The 21,619-nt window shown below is 26.3% G+C and overlaps 2 protein-coding genes across 5 annotated transcripts in view; one reads left to right on the forward strand and one right to left on the reverse strand.

Annotated features, from left to right (window-relative positions):
- Positions 1–21,619, reverse strand: part of LOC127289325 (speckle-type POZ protein-like) — a 369,464-nt gene that overhangs the window by 146,475 nt on the left and 201,370 nt on the right. The window lies entirely within an intron of this gene.
- The window catches only part of LOC127289317 (uncharacterized), an 85,814-nt gene that overhangs the window by 36,614 nt on the left and 27,581 nt on the right, over positions 1–21,619 (forward strand). For all 4 annotated transcript variants that reach the window (XM_051317174.1, XM_051317176.1, XM_051317173.1 and 1 more), the window contains 2 exons: positions 14,223–14,439; positions 17,644–17,805. In XM_051317174.1, the coding sequence (XP_051173131.1) occupies positions 14,223–14,439; positions 17,644–17,805 (379 nt within the window). The remainder of the gene's footprint in view (positions 1–14,222; positions 14,440–17,643; positions 17,806–21,619) is intronic.

Below are 21,619 nucleotides of genomic sequence, written 5' to 3' on the forward strand. Positions count from 1 at the left end.
AATCGGCCAAAATAACAAGGATCCTTGTCTTATAAATTTCCTAAATTCGAAAAATTATGCGATTCCATACAAAAACGCGATTGAAAAACGAAAAGTAATATAATAATATCTGCGACTTGTGTTCCCTGCATGCTTCTGCCACCTGACGGCGGCAAGACGTAACGAAACATAAACAAATATTTTTATTAATATTACTATTTAATTTCAATATTCAGGTATAGAAGGACAACTAATACAATAGGGTGTCATAAACGGTTTATTATGACTAAACTTTCAGTCAACTCTATTGTTATTATCTCTACTTCTCTTCTTACATATTTTTCTTTTGGGATATTTAATATTTTAATTTATTATTTTAACAAATTTCAATTCATTTTATCTGGAGTTAAATTATTTTTAACTGAATTTTCATTTTATAGATATTTCAATTAACATAATTTCTTTGTGACTTAATTTTTTTCATATTTTAATTTAATATTTTAACACAAATTGTGCTCCCTGCATGCTTCTGCCATCTGACGGCGACAGGACGAAACGAAACATAAATAAATACTTTAAGTAATATTACGATTATAATTTCAACATTCAGGTACAGAAGGACAACTAATACAATAGGGTGTCATAAATGGTTTATTATGACTAGACTTGTAGTCGACTCTATTGTTGTTATCTCTCCTTATTTTTCTTTTGAAATATTTAATATTTTAATTTAATATTTTAACACAAATTTAATTTTGGACCACAAATATAAACCAAATTCAAAAATTCTTGTTTCCTTTAACTCAGAACTTAATTCTGAACAGATTAAAAATTCAATTAATTTATGACCAAAAATTGCGGTACAGTGTATTTGATTAAATAAATTGTTTAAAAAATATAAAAAAATTTATTTCAAAAATAAAAAATTATTTCGTAAAAAAAATTCACGCGCAAAACTCTAAAAGTAAATTTACTGAAAAAAAGTAATTGAATTAAAAAAATTTAAATGACTAAATAATTGAACATCTAATTAATTTACTTTTTTAGACCATTGATTTGTATTATGAATAAATTAATAGTATAAATTGATTTAAAAATGTTCTTTAAATATTTTTAAAAAATGAAAAAAAGTGAAAATTTTTTTTTTAAATATTTGAATATTTTGTTTTTAATTTAAAATAAATAATAATAGATATTTTATACAATTGATAATTCTTTAGTTTATTTTCAAAAAAAAGTTTTTTTTTAATAGCTGTGACTTTGTGCTCTCTGCATGGTTCTGCCATCTGACGGCGACATGACGTAAAGAAACATAAACAAATACTTCAAGTAATATTACTATTATAATTTCAATATTCAGGTATAGAAGGACAATTAATACAATAGGGTGTCATAAATGGTTTATTATAACTAGACTTTCAGTCGTCTCTATTGTTATTATATCTCCTTCTCTACTTATTTTTCTTTTGGAATATTTAATATTTTAATTTATTATTTTAACAAATTTCAAATCATTTTATCTGGAATTATATTGTTTTTAACTGAATTTTCATTTTATAGATATTTCAATTAACATAATTTCTTTGTTACTTAATTTTTTTCATATTTTAATTTAATATTTTAACACAAATTGTGCTCCCTGCATGCTTCTGCTATCTGACGGCGACAGGACGTAACGAAACATAAATAAATTCTTCAAGTAATATTACGATTATAATTTCAATATTCAGGTATAGAAGGACAATTAATACAATACTGCCGTACGAAATAAAAACTTACTTAACTCATATTTTCGTGAAACCGAGAAAATGATGAAAGACTGTTTGTCTTAAAAAACCTAATATAATATAAATAATTCTTTAATCTAACTTCACTTTCTAGGTAAATAAATAGAGTTCTTTCTAAATCCGTTGTCAAAAATTGATTATTTAAACAAATTATATTAAATAATTGAGATAAGTGTTTTTTTACACAAGCAAAACTTAGTTAACTCGAGTTAAGGAGTGCTTTCCGAAAAGGTAGGCGAGTTCGAGCCGCCGCTCAGAAGTAAAAACTCACCTAACTCAAGCTAGCACGCGAGGTGGGGGAATAAATACACATTATAAAAAATTTGTTTTTGAGTTAAATTTTATTCTGATTGTGATTAACAAAGATTATTTTTATTATTTTTAATTTATATATTTTTTTATTATTTTATTATTTATTAATATTTTTTTAAAAATTAAATTTTAATCAACATGTTTCAGTATAAAATTTATTACAATTAAAAATGTGTAGAAGGATTGTATGAAAAAACGGCGTTATTAGTGGAAAAACATTGATTATATTTGCTTATAATATTCAAATAACTTACAACAGCTGTTTATAATTACTACAACAGTCTTTATATAATAATCAACAGTAAAAAACTATTAATTAAACTTTTTAAAAGTAAAAAAAATCAAAGAAAATTTTGTATTTTTTTCGTTTTTTTTTTTCACTTATTCACTTATTTATTTTTTTCTAAAGTAAACTTTTTCTAAAAAGCCGGTGCATTATTTGCAAGAATAACAAACCGGCATGATCATAGCACGCGAGATTCCGAACCAACCCGACGAGAAACCGAAGTTAAACGATGTTGAGTTGAGGAGTTTGCTTTCGAAACACAGGGTCTAGCTCACGCCACTTTTCGAAATAAATACTCACTTAACTCGAGTTAAGGTTTTCGTTTCGAAACTATGCATGAAATTCGACTACGTTTTTGACAGCAAAAATACTCAACTCGAGTTGACTGAGTTTTTGTTTCTTATATCATGCTCGAGCTACGACTTTCGGACTCCTTAACTCGAGTTAGCATACTTTTTATGTAGTATTTCTTCATTTTCTGGGTTTTCGACAATTTTTTATAATTATTTTTTTGCAATAAATAATTAAATAAAAATTTTTTAATAATACCATCAGACGCGTTTTTTTATTACGAATCCATTGATACCAAAAACTCATTTTTCGCCAAAATATGAGTTAACTAAGTTTTTACTTCGTACGGCAGAATAGGGTGTTAAATGGTTTATTATGACTAGACTTCCAGTCGACTCTATTATAATTATTGTTATGTCCTCATCTCTCCTTATTTTTCATTTAGAATATTTTTATTTAATATTTTAACGCAAATTTAATTTTAGACCACAATTGTAAACCAAATTCAAAAATTCTTGTTTCCTTTAACTCAGAACTTAATTCTGAACAGATTAAAAATTCAATTGATTTATGACCAAAAATTACGGTACAGTGTATTTGCTTATATAAATTGTTTAAAAAATATAAAAAAATTTATTTCAAAAATAAAAAATTATTTCGTAAAAAAATTCACGCGCAAAACTCTAAAGTAAATTTACTGAAAAAAAGTAATTGAATTAAAAAAATTTAAATGCCTTAATAATTGAACATCTAATTAATTTACTTTTTTAGACCATTGATTTGTATTATGAATAAATTAATAGTATAAATTGATTTAAAAATGTTCTTTAAATATTTTTTAAAAATGAAAAAAAGTGAAATTTTTTTTTTTTAATATTTGGATATTTTGTTTTTAATTTGAAAAAAATAATAATAGATATTTTATTTAAAATCTTTTATTCAATTGATAATTCTTTAGTTTATTTTCTAAATATGGTTTTTTTAACTTATTTGTTTAACTGCAATTTATGCTCCCTGTATGCTTCTGCCATCTGACGGCGACATGACGTAACGAAACATAAACAAATACTTCAAGTAATATTACTATTATAATTTCAATATTCAGGTATAGAAGGACAATTAATACAATAGGGTGTCATAAATGGTTTATTATGACTAGATTTCCAGTCGACTTTATTGTTATTTCTTTTTCTCTCCTTACTTTTCTTTTAGAATATTCAATATTTTAATTATGAAAATGTTGGATGTACTTTTTTTGTTTCGACTTATAAATATAATAATAACATTCGACATATAAAATTTTCCTTTCTTTTCTTTTAATAATTCATAATTTTCATAATATACATATACATATATTTATATTATTTATTTAAAAGAAATTCCATTTAACCCTTAACTGGCACCATGGGTTCAGTAGACCCGAACATTTTTTCGAGCTCAAATTAATTGAATGTGTAGCTTTTGAATATTTTTTATATTTTAATATATTAGTTTGACATATTCTTAGTAATTTTCTAAGTTTTTTGGTACAATTAATTCGATACAAAAGAATAAATTAGCTTCAAACATTAATAATTATAAATTTTTAATTTTAATCTGAAAAATCACATTTTATTCTGTAAAATAAATTCTTTTTTTTGCAAGTCCTACTGTTCTGGTAATTCTTTCCTAAAAGAATAATATATTAAGAGTATAACCTTAAATTTTGAAGTTATAATATTAAAATTTAAATCACTCATGAATTTTTAAGTAAAAACACGCAATTTTTCGTTTTTATTTTTCACAATTTTTTTTACTAACTTAAAATAAATTAATCCCTGTAAAACTAATGAAATTTTAAAAAACACATCATAAGCTACCTTAAATTAAATTTTTATGCAAAAATATTCAATACCAGCTGTACAATATACGTTTGAATACGTCGGGTCCAGCAGACCCATTGTGCCTTTTACGTTTGAACGCGAAGTTGTGCCAGTTAAGGGTTAATAATATAAGAAAAAATTAAAAATTGTCTGACTTTCTATATCTAGGAAGAGAAATATCGTAATTTAACGAATAATGAGAAAAAAAAACATCGTAATTTTTTTTATAAAGGTTTTATTAATTTCCACAATAAAAAATGAATAATTTAAAAAATTGTAATATAATATTTTTCAATTTTTATTTTATTAATTTTATTATTTTAAGATTTTAAAATAAAACTTTTTTCTTTACACAATATGTGTGTGTGTGTGTAGGTCTTTAGACTGAACATTTCTGGACTTTAATATCTCGGTGTAACGACACTTTGACGAACTTCTTGCTTCTGGATGGTGTCAGAATGTCGTTACTAGAATCATAACTCGGCACAATGTTCCATAGAGTCCAGTCGTGAGAGAAACGATGCTTTTTGAAGCGTATGTGACATATGTGTGAAACGTGAACGTAATGCTTAACTGCTTTTTCAGTTCATTCACGTGTAATCACGCGTTTCTAATGAAAACTTGCGGATTTTTTATTTTTACGTCTTGTCCAACAAAAAAAAAAAAAAAAAATTTTTTTTTTTTTACAAAATCACTTAGAATTTTTTTACCCTTTAATGTTAAAAATTTGGTGTCTTAAAAATTCTATCAATTAAAAATGCGAACACATAAAAATTCGGACAAATTCAAATTCGATTGAATAATAATTTAGCTAAATTAAAATTCGATTAAATTAAAATTCTCTTAAATAAAAAGTCATGTGAATTAAATGACTATAAAATAAAAATTTTATCAAATAAAAATTTGGTAGATTATTAAAATATTAAATAAATGAAAATTAAATAAAAAAGATATTTAAATTTTCGCCGGTTTTAGGTTAAAGCACCCACCGTTATAGAAAGAACGACAAAAATATTCATTTTTTCTTAGGCAGACAATTTCATTGCAATTTCTTGCGCAAAATACACTCAAAAGTGTAAGAAAAAATTGACAGCCCGATACGAGTAGAGGAAGACCCCTGTTACCACCCTTAAAGCATTTTTCATCATAAAAAAATCGACAAATAATTCAATTTTTCTTAGGCAGACGATTTCATTGCAATTTCTTGCACAAAATACACCCAAAAGTGTAGGAAAAATGGAAAGCCCGATACGAGTGGAGGAAGACCCTTATTACCTCCCTTAAGAAACTTGTGACAATATTAATAAAAGAAAAGTCACAATAAATAAAATTACTAATTTAAACAAAATTAAATGTTAGATTTTTTCAAATAAAAGGAGATATTGGATTCTAGAAAAAAAATATATACATATGAGGCATAATTCCTGAAATGTCCGAACAAAAAATTAAAAGTTCTCGAATTTAATCCATAGTTTTCTAAAATGTTGTTATTGTTGGTGAAAGTCTAAAAATCAATTATTATTGAATTTAATAAAATAGTTTTTGAATTACAACGTTTTTAATTTTTGACTTTTGAAAAAAAAATTTTTTTTCTATGTACCATATTTATAAGTAGAATGCATAAAAGTTAACATATATATAATGATTTTTAAAGCTTTTTTGACGGGCTACACGCTGTTAATAAATTTTTTTTTTTAAATAACATTTGACCTTGAAATTCAAGGTCAAAATGTTAATTTACGTTTATCTCAAAATCGGATTTTTTAAAATTATTTTTAACTATCTCAATGGAAAGCTTGACTAATTTCCTACAAAACATGTAATTTTCAGAGTGGGATCTTTTAAAGTTTTTGAGATATTAATTAATTAATTAATGTTTATAACAAATGAAATATTTTACAAACGAATAAAGTTACCGTAATTCTGAAGTTTGTAATTGAAACTTAACGTAATTCCGCATCCAACGAGCCCTATATGAAGTATTTTCGATTAGCAGATTGTTAATAAACAATTAGTTAACATTGCAATTGTTTATTAACAATCTACTTATCCAAAATACTTCATATAGGGCTCGTTAGATGCGGAATTAGCTTAACTTTCAATTGGTAAGTTCAGTATTACCATAACTTTATTTGTTTGTAAAATATTTTATTTTTTACTAACAACAAGCATCCAAAAGCCCTATATGAAGTATTTTTGTTCAATTTTAGTTAAAAAACAATAAAAAATAAAAAAAAAAAAATAAAAAAACAATAAAATAAAAAAATTTAATTTTTTCCAAGATTTTCTTTTACTGAAGTCCAATTGACAAAAGTGATTTTTTTTAATCTAAAAAAGGAACTGTAAATAAACCCTTTCGCAGTCGAGTAGAAAAATCGTTTGTGGGCCCAAAACGTTCCAAAAAAAAGGTTTCCAAAAAAATTTTATATCATCATATTAAAGGTTTTTGGAGTCACTGAATCCGAATTTGAGGTTAGATTTAAAAAATTCAAAATGTCGGACCCAACATGTCGGAAAAAATTTAAAGTTGATTCGATTCGTTCAAAATTTGGTACTTGGGATTTTTTTGGGTTGTTAAATCCAAAGATGTCAGATTTAAAAAACTTTAAATAGCGGACCCAATTTGGCCACTTAATATTGCGGAAAAAATTTAAAATTGATTCGATTCGTTCAAAATTCGGCACTTAGGGGTTTTTTGGGTCGTTGAATTCAAATCTGACCTCAAATTTGAATTCAGCGACCCCAAAAACCTCCGAGTACCGAATTTTGAACGAATCGAATCAATTTTAAATTTTGCCGCCATATTGGGTCCGCTATTTTGAATTTTTAAATTCTGACCTCAAATTCGGATTCAGCGACCCCGAAAACCTTAGTATACACATTGACACTCAATTCTAATTATGTTTAGTTTTTTTTTTTCTAATGTGGACATATATGTTCAAAATCAAAAAGGTGGCACGACTTTTTTTTGGACATATATGGGCCATCGACATTCAAAGGGGTTAGATTGAAATAGATAACAAATAAAGAATTACAATTAATACGCAAAACCTGTTTTTTCTGATTTCTAAAATAAACCGATGGAAGTGCTAAGCGTAATCTTAGAGGAAAATTACGTTAGAAAAAAAAATTTTAATAATAAAGATGTGATGAATATATTTAGAGAAGATATATATATATATATTTTCTCTTTCGCAGATTCCGGACTTAATTGAAGTCGAAGATGAAAAAAAAAGAATAAAAAATCTTCGTCTATCAGCGAAAGGGGTCTCCAAATTTTGGGAGAATTTCAAATCTTACTACAATTTGGAGATCCCCTTTTTTGAACAGTTCCGAGGGGGCACAGTACTATGTGCAGATTGTGCACAAAGAAAGAACCAAAAATGTTGAGAGAAAATATCGGGAAGAATTATTATTATTAGTAAAAGAATATACGGGGAAAAAATTGGGAGCATTTGGCTCACCAAATTTCGAACTCACTGTTTGGCACAAAATGAAGGCGGACCGTTTCTTTGAGATGAGGATTTTTGCTTGTGGTTATTGTAAAAAAAATACCGATTACTTCAACATTCATGGATGCAGAGAGATGTGCAAGATGCAGATCTCTTTACATCCATGAATGTTGAAGTCATTTAGAACACACCAGATTTTTGGTGAGATTCTGAGTTCAATTTGCGTAATTGATCTTTGTAAAAATTTTCTTAAAGAATTGTGAAAATAAAACTTTCCGAGTGGATTTATCGCCGAGTGTTACAGAAATTATTTTGTAAAAATTCATATGTATAAAAATAAATTCTGTCAAATTTTAATTCAAAAAAAATGAAAATTCGTCTAAAAAATAATTATTTCTAATTAAAATTTTTAAAACAATAATTCTAATTATTAATTTTTATGGGAAATTTATACGTACCGACCAAGTTAATTTAAAAAAAAAGTTTATCAAATACGTATTTTTTAATTTTTCATAAAAACTTTTGAAAAAAAAATGTTAAATGAAAATCTCACATAAAATGCCCTGTTAAAATATTCTACTTTATTAAATATTACATATATTAAAGTTAACTTATTATTATTTAGAAACTTTGATAAGCACTATATGACCTACAGGGTCACAACAGCAGTGTGGTTTATTACCTGCTTTATTATATTGTCGACTTATAGTAAAATTCTGTAAAACCCCATCTTACTAAAATTTTCAAGAAATATATTATTTATCGAATAATAGGGCAAAATTTTCATATTTAAAACATTTCAAACAAAATTTAAAATTTATTTATTAGAACAGTAAAATATTGCATAGTGAAAAATATTCAAGGGTCAAAAAATATTTGTAAAAGAAAATTATCCGTATGGCCTATAAATATAAAAGATTAGTATTGAGAAAAATTGAAAAGATTTTATAAGAAACTAAATTTTAAATGCTGAAAATTTCGTTTAGTATTATATAGGCTGGCTTGCATATAGTGAAGAGAGGAGAGGGAGGAGGGGGAGGGGGGGGGAATTATTTTCTTGGACGGCTTGAAAAATATGTCGACAGTGCCTTTATTGGCAGAGAAACGTAATGTAAGTAGGAAAGTACTTTGCCGAAAAGAGAAAATGGGAAAAAAGTAGTTTGAGGATTTTTATCCTACCATAAAACCCCCTTTTCACTGCTCGATCAGACGCAGAACCCAGGGCTTTTTTATTTACTCTATACATATGTATATAAACGCGCGAGGGGTACCTCGAGATGAGAGTCGCGTATAGGAAGAATTATTTCAACAGAAGGTATCGATATTCGCTGACCCAGTAACTTAAAGGGTCTCCTTTTCCTATAATCTTACCCGAGTCCAAATTTACACGTTTTGCATCGTCTTATTCAATATTTAAAAATATTATAATTTCAAATTTTTTTTCCATGTATATTTATCTCCGACTAAAAGCCTCATATGTGATATATATATGTGTGCTTGAATCAACAAAATTTTTTTTTTATTTCGATTTGTCAAAAAAAAAACCATCTCTACACTCATGATCGAATGTTTTATTCAGAATGAAAAATTATAATATTTTAAAAAATTGAAAATTACCATTTATTAGTTTTTATTATTTTTATTCGATAACTTTTTGGTTGATAATGCAGATTCCTATTATGCCGGTAATAAATATTTCTATCTTTGTTAAAAATGATAAAACAGTTCCCTACTTTGCTGATCAAATCGGTATTTTTTGCCTTCGTTTTGCTAGTCGGTAAATAAAAAACCAGTATTACCGACTCATATTAAAGTAGGGATCTATATTACCGGCATATGAAAATGTATATATCTATATTACCAACTCATGGTAAACTAGAGATTTATATTTGTGACTCATGGTAAAGTAGAGATCTATATTACCGACCCATAGTAAAGTAGAGATCTATATTGCCGGCATATGGTAACGTATATATCTATATTACCGACTCATGGCAAAGTAGAGATTTACATTATCGAATCATGGTAAAGTAGAGATTTATATTTGTGACTCATGGTAAAGTAGATATCTACATTTTTGTTTAGTTATTATCTACTTAATCTGCTTAGTCGAACATGGAAAGTGTCAAAGTTCAAAGATAAACTCAATTAATGCTTATAATTCAAATATTTAAAATTCAAATAAATTATTAATTTAACGTTAATAATGAAATGACAAAATTTAATTGAAAAATACTTCAATAAAGTAGATGATAAATTAATTTTTTCGTCATTCTGATCTTGTTAAAAACATAAAATGGTTTATTTTAAAAAATCCAATATTTCTGATTGTATTATAAATATGTAATAATTTTTTTTTTGTCAGAATCTTTTTCTGAAAATAATTCAATATTATATTAAATCTACTTTATGAGAAATAACTTTTGTTTCATATATGTTTTTTTTTAGCTTTCTACATTTACTTTCGGTAATAAAGTTTTGAAATTCACTTATTTCTGTTTACAAAAATTCTGTGCTTTCATATACATTTCTCGTACCTATTTTATTTGTTTGTTTCTCTAGATTTTCTTTGATTTTTGCTTACCGCACCAAAAGTCGTAGACACACAGGTGTGATGTGAATGTTATATAGTATATATAGAAGGTCCATTGATCAAGACGCAAAGTGAAAATCGTAAAATACAACTGGAATTATTTTTGTTTTTTCACTGAGATATTTTGACAATAAAATATAAATTATAATTTAAAATAAATTACAGTGAACATTAATTTATATATATATATATATATATATATAGTTAAAAAGTCTTAAGATAAAAATATATTTCTATAATTAAATTCTATTGTTTATATTTAAAATTAAGGAAAAAATTAGTTTTTTAATAAATTAAAGAACATATTTAATTAACATTTAATAATATTAAATTTGTTTAAAAAATGACAAACAAAATTGATTATATATAAAATTTATTTTCATGAATAATAAATTATTTGCATTGATGTGTGTGCAAATTGTACAATTTATTATATAATGCATGTAGTAATTAAATATATTTATTTTCCTTTATGAATGATTAATTAATGTTTAAAGAAATGCTTTTGAAATTATTAGGATTATCCATGCGAATTTTATTGAGATTTCACAGTGATTTGACGCTTTATGTACTGTTAAAAATATGTCAAAGCACTTTCCGTTGAACTAATTTTTCATATAAAAAAAAAAAAAATAATATATAGAAATTATATTTTATAATATTATAAAACACGCTTCCTTTAACGTATATATATACATACATATACGCAAAGTATTTTATTTTTCATAAAAGGACCTTATCCTGTATTATATTCCAATTTCATTTCTCAAACAATATTACAAACTTGGTATAACTGGAAAAGTTCTTTTAGCAAGAAAGCTTCTGTTTAATAATATATTTCAAAGTAAAAAGTTGAATTCTCGTAAGGGCTCGACTTATTTTTATAAATATATGTGTACAAAAAAGAAAAGAAGATAATATTATATATTTTCAAGAAATCCCATGTAGAAAATCTGTCCGAAGAAGTCTTAGTTTAAGTATATATATATATATACCCAGATAACCAAGCGTACTAATCGTTATTTACGAGTACGGCGTACTAGTATTATACTAGTTTTATACAAGTACAAAATAATTATATATGTCGTACCAGTACGGTACTAGTACAATAAAAGTATGTCGTACTGTTAGAATTGTAAAATATGATTACTCGATAAAAGTATAGTACTAGTACAATACCAGTACGTCGTACTTCTGAAATAAGAAGCACAACATACTTGTACGATACAAGTATAAGACTGGTACGTCGTACTGGGAATCTTTGCTGGTAATGCCAACCCAACCTCACTTTCTTGACAATTGTCAAATATGAACGCGTCACTGAAAACAATGCATTAAATGTTAGTGAAAAAAGTCGTTTATGATGCAGCAAAAGAGTTTTAACGTTTGTAACTTGTGCTTCTGTACTTATATATTATATATTCGGTCTTGATCATATTGATATATTTTTAAATTCAATTGTGTGTTATTTCGTTATAGTTTTTCTTATACATATAACATATTTATAGGTTAGGATGTGATAATATGTTTTTCAAAGCAAATTTCAAAGCAATTTATAACATCAAGTTTAAAATTCTTTTGAAATAATGTTTAAATGTAAAGAAATAATCAATTAATATTTGATAAAGTTAAGTAATTAAAATAATATAAAATACCAGATATTTTAAGATAAGTGAGAATACAAGTTACATATATGATGTAAATAAAAAAAATGATTCAATAAAAATGAATTATTATTATTTCAGTTCTCCCACAGATTTTCTTTTGAATAATAAATGAAAATAATGAAAATACTATTGTGGGAAGAGAAAGGGGAGGGTATATAATATTTTATATTGTACATCATACTAGTATTGTACCAGTACAATAACAGTACGTTATACTAAGTCACAAAAGTTTTCAGTACGTCGTACTCGTATAGTACTCGTATTCTACCGATATTGCATACCGGTACGCCGTACTAGTACAGTACCTGGTACCGTGCGAAGGTACATGGCTGGTACAGTACTAGTATGTCTAGTACGTCGTACTAGTATTATACTACTACCGTACTAGTACGTGTGTTATCTGGGTATGTATATAGAACTAATAAAATCTCTTTATTCGTTTGTTGGAACTATATTTTATACGAATTTTTTACTTAACAAAATTTTTTAGCTACCGAATTTTAATTTGTCCGAATTTTTAATTGATATATATTTTTTCAGACACCGAATTTTTAATTGATAAAATTTTTAAGACGTCGAATTTTCATTTCTCCGAAATTACAAATGGTCCAACAAACAAAATTGACCGCAATTAGAAATTATCAAGACAATCGTGAATGGACAATTTTAAAAATTGCGCCGAAATCTTTCTGTCGATTGTTTTTTTTGGCCATTTGTAATTTGGGAAAAATGAAAATTCGACGTTTTAAAAATACTATCAATTAAAAATTCGTACCCTCATAACAAAAGGATATCCCTAGGATATCCATAGGATATCCATATCAATAGTCGATATCCTAGAATGGTCCCCAGGATATCTTGGGATATCCATAGGATACCCCAGGATATCCAAACCGCCGGTCTGTGGGTCATCAACAGGACATCCATAGGATATCCACAGGATATCCCTAAGACATCCACAAAATATCTATTGGATATTATATCGCAGGATATCCATGGGATATCCTCAGGATGTCCGTGGGATATTCTTAGGATATTCACGGGATATCTAATATAATGAATAATAATATAATAAAAACAAAAATCTTATGAGCTTCTAATTTATTTTAAATGAAGATTTGAAACGTATTTTTCAAAGTTTTTAGATAAACTCATGCACTTAATGTATAATTAATATTAATAGTTATTCGTTATTTGCGGGGAAGAATTTATATTGTTTAAAGCCAATTTATTTTCTGACAATATTAAGCATATGAATAAAGGAATGAATCACGAGTGAGAAAAAAATTAGTTAATAATTTTTCAAATTAAACAACTTTCTCGAAAAACAAGTTGCATTTTATTTTATTTATATAAAATTTAATTCACAGAATATTCTCACTCGTAGTCTCATAATGACTTTAAAAACAGTATCCTGAGAATATCTTCTTGACATCCAGAAGATATACTGAGAATATCCTGAAAATATCTGTGGGATATCCTGACGATATCTATGGGATATCCTGATGATATCTGTGGGATATCCTGACGATATCTATGAGATATCTGGAGGACATTTATGAAATTTTATAGAGATATCCAGAAGATATCCAGAAGATATCCAGTGGATATCCTCAGATATCCATGGGATATCCAAAGGATATCCATGGGATATCCAAAGGATATCCAAACCGCCGATTTTTTCGATATCCTTAAGAGATTCTTTTGATATCCATAGGACATCCCTAGGATATCTGCGGGATATTATCAATATATCCCAAGATATCTTGTATTATTAGGGTACAAATAAAAATTTGAATTAATTAAAATTCAGTGAATTGGAATTTTTGTCATTTTAATTTTTTGTTTAAATTCTGAATTTTAATGACGTATTGAGTAATAAAAAATTAACGCGTTTTTATGAGTATAATTACCCCGGTTGGTGGTATTTTGTAAAAATATTTTATATAAACGAAATTATATTATTGTGTAAATTTTTTTGTTTCTGTTGCAGAGCAATTCGATTGACTGGACCATTTGTCACAATGATCTACAGTATGATCACAGGAGATATGCTAACATTTGGAATCATATACACGATTGTATTATTTGGATTTTCACAGTCGTTTCACTTTCTTTATAAAGGATATCCAGGGGTGAAGTCAACCCTCTATTATTCTTATCATTCAACTTGGATGGCACTGTTTCAGATAACCCTCGGTGATTATAGTGTAAGTATCTTTATGTGCGATCATATTACTTTATTTCCATAATCTTCAATACATCATGCATTCAAATTTTTTCCACCACACTATATAAACTTTCTCATGCCTTTAAAGAGATAATATTTCGCTTTTTTTTTATTTGCATATTTTATATATAATATGTATATAGCATGAAAATTATCTATGATTGATGTTGTGTCAAAATCGTAAACAATTTATTTGAATCATTGCTGCTGGATGTGAAAAAATACTAAAAAAAAAAAAAATATTATTTTTTGTCGATAAAAAATTAATCGTTATTTTTAAACTAATTTACTCTAAATTAAATAAAATAATTTATAAAATTGCAAAACTTTGTTTGGAAAAAAAAATTTCTAAAACTTTTAAAATTAATCTTTAACGTCCGAGATCTTTTATAAAATTAGGTAAATAAAAACGAAAACATTCGGACAAAGAACAAAAATATATTTACTTCAACGTTTCGAAATCGAATTGATTTATTATTATACAAGACGAATTATTTATTTATTTATTATGACTCTACTCCATTGTCAGGGTTAAATATCAATGTTTCTATTCATTTGACTCATTAATTTTTTGACTCCCTAAAGAGGAAATCAATTCGATTTCGAAACGTTGGGAGTAAATATATTTTTGTTCTTTGCCCGAATGTTTTCGTTTTTATTCACCTAATTTCTAAAACAATAACAGAGATCACAGTACTTGTTTATTAATAAAAAAAGGAGCGTACAAATTTTCAGTAAAAATCATTAGTTAGAATTTTCATTTGTCCTAATTATTTTTGAGCCGAATGTTTATTTGTTCGAATTAGTATTTTGCAGAATTTTCATTAAAACGATTTTCTATAATACAAAATTTTTATTTTTATTTACTCGAATTTTCATTTAACATAATAGGCATTTTAAAGAATTTTTATTCTGTACTCGATTCTGTAGAATTTTATTGCATAGAATTTTCTTTTAGAGGAATTTTTATTTGTTCGAATTATTATTTGATATAATTTCTATATAACCGATTTTTTATACTACAAAATTTTTACTCAACCGAAAAATCATTTAACAGAATTTCTAATTGATCGAATTTTCATTTGTCTGAAATTGCAAATGGCCGAACAAACAATCGATTTTGGCGCGATTTTTAAAATCAACCAATCAAAAATTATCTAATAAAATTGTGATTGGTTAATTTTAAAAATCGCGCCAAAATCTATTATTTGTTCGGCCATTTGCAATTTCGAACAAATGAAAATTCTATCAATTAGAAATTCTGTTAAATGATTTTTCGGTTGAGTAAAAATTTTATAGTATGAAAAATCGGTTATATGGAAATTATATCAAATAATAATTCGAACAAATAAAAATTAACCAAAAAGAAAATTCTATGCAATAAAATTCTACCCAATAAAAATTCTTTAAAATGCCTATTATGTTAAATGAAAATTCGAGCAAATAAAAATTCTGACAAATAAAAATTTGAAAAAATAAAAATTCTGTGAAGAGAATATTCGGTTATATAAAAATTCTGTAATATAGAAAATCGTTTTGATGAAAATTTTGCAAAATACTAATTCGAACAAATAAAAATTCGGCAATTGTTAATAGTTTATAGGTAGCAAAAATTTATATAGATGAATAAAAAATTTTGATAAATTGTAAATTGGATTAAAATAGGTAATGTAAAAAAAGAACAAAATAGATTATAAAAATTTTTAAAAAAAGTTGAAAAGATGACAAATAGTCTATGATTCCTGCTATTAAAAATTATTATATGACAAGTTTAAAACTTTATCAAAATTCGAGTTAAAATCAATTCTGTTTAATATAGTAAATATTTTTAATAACAATAATAAATTTGATATACTTTTTTTTTAGCTTTATGGACAATTCAATTATTTGCATAAATTTCTTTATTAAAAAAATGTTTGGGAGGTAGAAAATTTAAAAATTTATTTGTAATATAAATTTCTTGTTACATTCTTTTTTTCTAAAAAAATAAGCTAGCCATTTTTGATCATAAATTGACAATTACACCTATAGCATTTGCAAAAAAAAAAAAATAACCTCAAATAAATATCGAATTTCAAAACAATTTCATTTTTGTTTTAATATTCAAATGGGATCTTCTTTTTTTTACCTGATATCAGAGTTTCACGTTACCTATACCTTCGAGCTATTTTCTATTGTACTTTTAATCAATATTTGAAAAAAATATGTTTTTAAAAATGAGTTTATAATGACTAAAAGGTAAAAATTTTTGAAACAAAAATGAAATTAGTTATTGCATTATTATTAATTTCTTTAAAATGCAATGAACCAAAAAATAACTTGCTTTTTAGTTCTACAAAATTTTTTGCAACATTTTCAATTTCAATCACATATTTCTTTTTGAAAAAATTTTATATTACACACTCATATTTATTTTTTAACAATTTTTTAATAAATAAATTTTTTTTCTTACTTATAAATATCGTACATTGAAAAAAATAAATTCTCAATGAAATAGAAATTTCAAAACTCTATAACTCAAAAAAATATTTTATATTCAATAATATTTGATAGTTAGAATTCCACATAACCGCATGACAATATTTTGGCAAAATTTGAACTAAATTTGATAAATTTAAATTTTTGATTCCGACATTTCTACAATTTTGACCCATATACTATTCGAACAATTCGTTTCAATTTTAATCAAAATCCTTTGAAATATAAATTTCAACTCATTGTCTCTTTCATCATCTACAATAATAAAGTACAAATGGAAATAACTGATATAATATACACAATAAATAATATTCCAAAGACATGTATTGAAATATATATAATAATAATAAAAATAATAATAATTTGCAAATAATACATAAATATGAAAATGATGGGTACGTTGTGTGTGTGTGTGTATTCAGTAAATTATACTATATGGGGAATATTGTTTAACGTATCAGAAATGATTATTGTCCCAGGTATAGTTGCCAATTCATTTCTCCGATTGGCAATACGACGTTGTAAATTCTAGGAATCAACCCAGGAAGCACGACTGTTTGCGACACACGAGTAAACCGAATGGACCGAATGGCATAACTGGGTTATTGTTTTTACAGTTTCAAAAATTATTATCCCACCACACATTTGAAATCTATATGTACGCAATTGTTGATATTGAATTCCTTTATGTATTTGTTGTTTACAGTATTCGGACTTGAGCTATACGACCTATCCCAATCTCAGTAAAACTGTTTTTGCCATTTTTATGGTTCTCGTGCCAATTCTCTTGCTCAACATGTTGATTGCCATGATGGGAAATACATACGCTCATGTTATCGAACAAAGCGAAAAGGAATGGGTCAAGCAGGTAAATTTTTGCGTCTTTTAAATTCTCATTCCAATTTCTTCTTAAAAAAAAAAAAAAAAAAAAAAAAAAAAAAAATAGAAAAAGAAGCACACGGAAAAAAAGTTTGTAGCAATATTTGATATTATGGTGTTACTTTTTAGTATATTTGGTTACAATTGCGGAACATTTTAGCATGATAACGATTTTCGATACTATTTTTAAGAATGATTGAGATTAAAATAAGAATATTTAATATAGTTGGAAAGAAAATTTGATATAATATTTACGAAATCTGAAATCTTTTTATTGAAACACAAAAATGTCAAATTTTAATAAGCTCTTTATCAATTCTAACCAAATATTTCAAATTTCGTAATTAGAATTGTATAAAATGATATAATTATTTCAGATTTTGATATATTTGATATGAAAATTGAAAAAGAAATTCAAAGTTAACGAGATTCGACGAAATTTGCCGAAGTTGAACGTTCGGAATTGCCCGATCCTCACCGAGTGGTAACGAAGACTGACGAAGCTCTTTAGACAAGCCCCTTTTTACCATTATCTTGATACAGACCTGAATTTCTTTTATATAATTAATTTCGAAGATTTTACAATAAATCAGTAAAAAAAATTGTTCTTCAAAAAATAATAAAATAATTCATTATTTCCCAATAAATAATGATTTTTATTTATATTTTTAAACATGTTTTGATATAATTTCACCTTTCTCATAAGCGGTGAAAAATATGTCTGGTTAGTATATAAGAATGGTCACATCAGTTTTTCACATGAGTGTAAATTTGTATATGAAGCGTAATTCTGCGAATGTTATACGTATTATCGTTAGTATAGGTTAGGAATAAAAATAAGCCAATCGATGTAAAACAATGCGGTGTATGTGTGTGTGTGCATTTAAAAGTTCATATCCTCGTCTATCCTCGAGACGAGAAAGAGATAAAACTTTGGAGTAGAATCTGTTGGTGTTTCTGTCGTCATCTGTCACGACTGAACCACTTCGAATTTTTAGTATAGTTTTAACAAATTTCGAAATAATCTTTCCAAATTTTCTTATAAATTTAGTAAATAACGAAGTGCGCGTCGATTTAACTTACTTCTGGTTTTTCGTATAAATTTATCAATTTACGAAATAATAATTTCAATTTCTGGAATATATTTACTAAAAAGACTATTGGTAAAAAAATACCGATTTTCGTTATCAAACCCAAATGTTCCGCGTTTGAAAAAGAGAATACTAAAATTTCCTATCAGATTTATCAAATATTGCTACTAAATTTCTTTCCGTGCAGGCGCAAAGCGCTTACATCTAGGATTTCGTAGCTTTTTAAATTCAGATCAAAAGTTATTTGTATACACGGAAAAACTTTGTGCAAGAATCATTCCTAAATTTGTTCAGGAACTGAGGATATGAGAATAATAATTTAAGAAATCTTATTTATATTTTCTTTGAAAAATTCTAAGCAGTATTTCTATAAGAATTGTAGAGAAATTCGAGACAACTTCCTAAACTCACTACAGAAAGTCTTGAACTTGTTTTAGAATAAATTTTTACGTTTACGAGAAAAAAAATTTACTCTGGGAGGACTCGATCCCACGTCCTCGAGAGTCCAAAAACTCCGCTTTCCATCTCTCAGCTACCTTAGCAGCTTATGGTATTATGCATTGGAAACGTATTTGACGCAACCAATCTCTGCCTAGTGCTTGGTTACTGTACTGTGTCTTCTAAAACAGTTCAAGAAACTTTCAACGCCCATTGACTGAGATATTCCGATCGCGGCATTAACAAGAAGTCTTTCAATGTCATAATAAAAATACAAGTATTTTCTTGAATGATTTTTGTATTTTTCTGTAAATTTTGCAGAATTTTTCTCATATTCTCAGTTCCTGAACAAATTTAGGAATGATTCTTGAACAAAGTTTTTCCGTGTATAATAAATAATTTATAATTACATTATTTGTGAATTCCTATAGTTGCTATGGTAATGGTTGTCTTAGAAACGGTTACCATGAAAACAGTTGTCATGGTAACGGTTGCTATGGTAACTGTTGCCGTGGAAACCATATGAGTGTACGACAGACGGACGGATGCTTTCGGCCCTGGATCACGAAACCCTAAAAACATGCAGGACAATATCTATGGCATTGCAAAGTAAAATCTGTTGATGTTTAGGCGATTCGATCCCCTAACATAACCTCAAACTAAAAAATTAATTCAGGATATTGTAGAGAATGTTCATGAATTTAAAAAGAAATCGAAGATATAAAATTAATTTTAATTATAGTTTTGTTGTTTGGCGAAAGAACCAATTTTTAATTTAAGGTTGTGTATTATATTTTAACTTGCATCCGTAAACTAAATTTTCATCTATTCTGCAATTGAAAAATTAATAAGGGACCGAATAAGTTTTTATATGTTTTTAAAGATTAATTTTACCCAATTTCTTTAAATAAAATTTATTATTTCATTTTAAAGAATTTGTTTCTAAGATGCACCACGGATAACGTTCTTCTAACCTATGACCCTAATTTTGGGATAATGTCAGATTTTTTTCTATAACTTTGACCAAATTTTGAGGATATGTTCGCCTACACGCCTATGACCTTCAACGTAAATTTAAGGTTATGTTCTCCTTTGACCTATGACCTTTAAAAAAGTTTAAAGGTTTGACCTTGAGTATTGATGTTATGTTAATTTTTAACTTATGTTTTTGATATAGATAGTACAATATTTGAAATTTTCGAGCCAAATTCTGAACGGTACGCGAGTTTTAATGCTTCGCGAGTTGAACAATAGGCGAGTACCGCCTAGTTTGAGACACAAATTATGAATGGTACGTGAGTCTGAATGCTTCGTGAGTTGAATGGTAGGCGAGTATTGTGAGCTCCCGCGTAGCGTCGAAGTTCTCGCCTAGCGTTTATTCTTGAATCAGCGGCGGCGATATCTTTTTATTATATAGTAATGATATATATATATATATATATATATATATATATATATATTATAAAAAGATTACTATATAATAAAAAGATACCGCCGCCGCCGCTGATTAAACAGTAGGACACTTTAATTTTCTGAAAAACTACTTAAAGAAACTCGAGCAAAATTTAAATGTAAACCATGTTTATGACAACACACTATCTCTAAAAATGTTAGCCACATTGACTCATTATTTACAAAGAAAATTGAAAAAAACTGTTTTTAACGTTCCAAAGTAAATTTTTTCTTGAACTACAATGCTGATTTTTATATAGATAGGACAGTTTTAAAAAAAAGTGTAATTGTTACTTCGTTTACTCATATTTTCAAGTATAATATCCAATAATTAAAAATATTTTAAAATTTCACAAACAATTTTTATTTAAATAATTTCTTAGCATTGTTCAATTTAAACAGTGGGACAGGCAAAAATTTAAGTTTATGAAACGTGGTTTTTAGCAACACTGATTATAAGTTGTGTCAGCTATACGCATGCGCATTTTTACTTACACAGCGACTAAAAAAGTGATTTTTTTCTGCTAAAAAACATTAAAAAATTCAAAATTTATAATTAATAATTATTACAATTATTGTTCGACAACATTTAAAAAGTAACACTTGATAAGAGAACGACTATTCAAATTTTGCTCCATATTGTTTTTAGGTTATGACCAAATTATGACGTATGATCAGCAGTACTGTAAACGTGAAAAAAAATAATAGCAATTTTTTATATGAAACTTGACATCGTATTATAAAAATGTAAAATATTATTAAATTATGAGTGTTTTGCAACATTTGTTAACGTTATTTAATGCAAAATATATATATTTACAA

This window comes from Leptopilina boulardi, unplaced genomic scaffold, assembly GCF_019393585.1.
Source record: "Leptopilina boulardi isolate dan_hultmark-lab unplaced genomic scaffold, ZJU_Lbou_2.1 LbouV2_405, whole genome shotgun sequence".
Lineage (NCBI taxonomy): Eukaryota > Metazoa > Arthropoda > Insecta > Hymenoptera > Figitidae > Leptopilina > Leptopilina boulardi.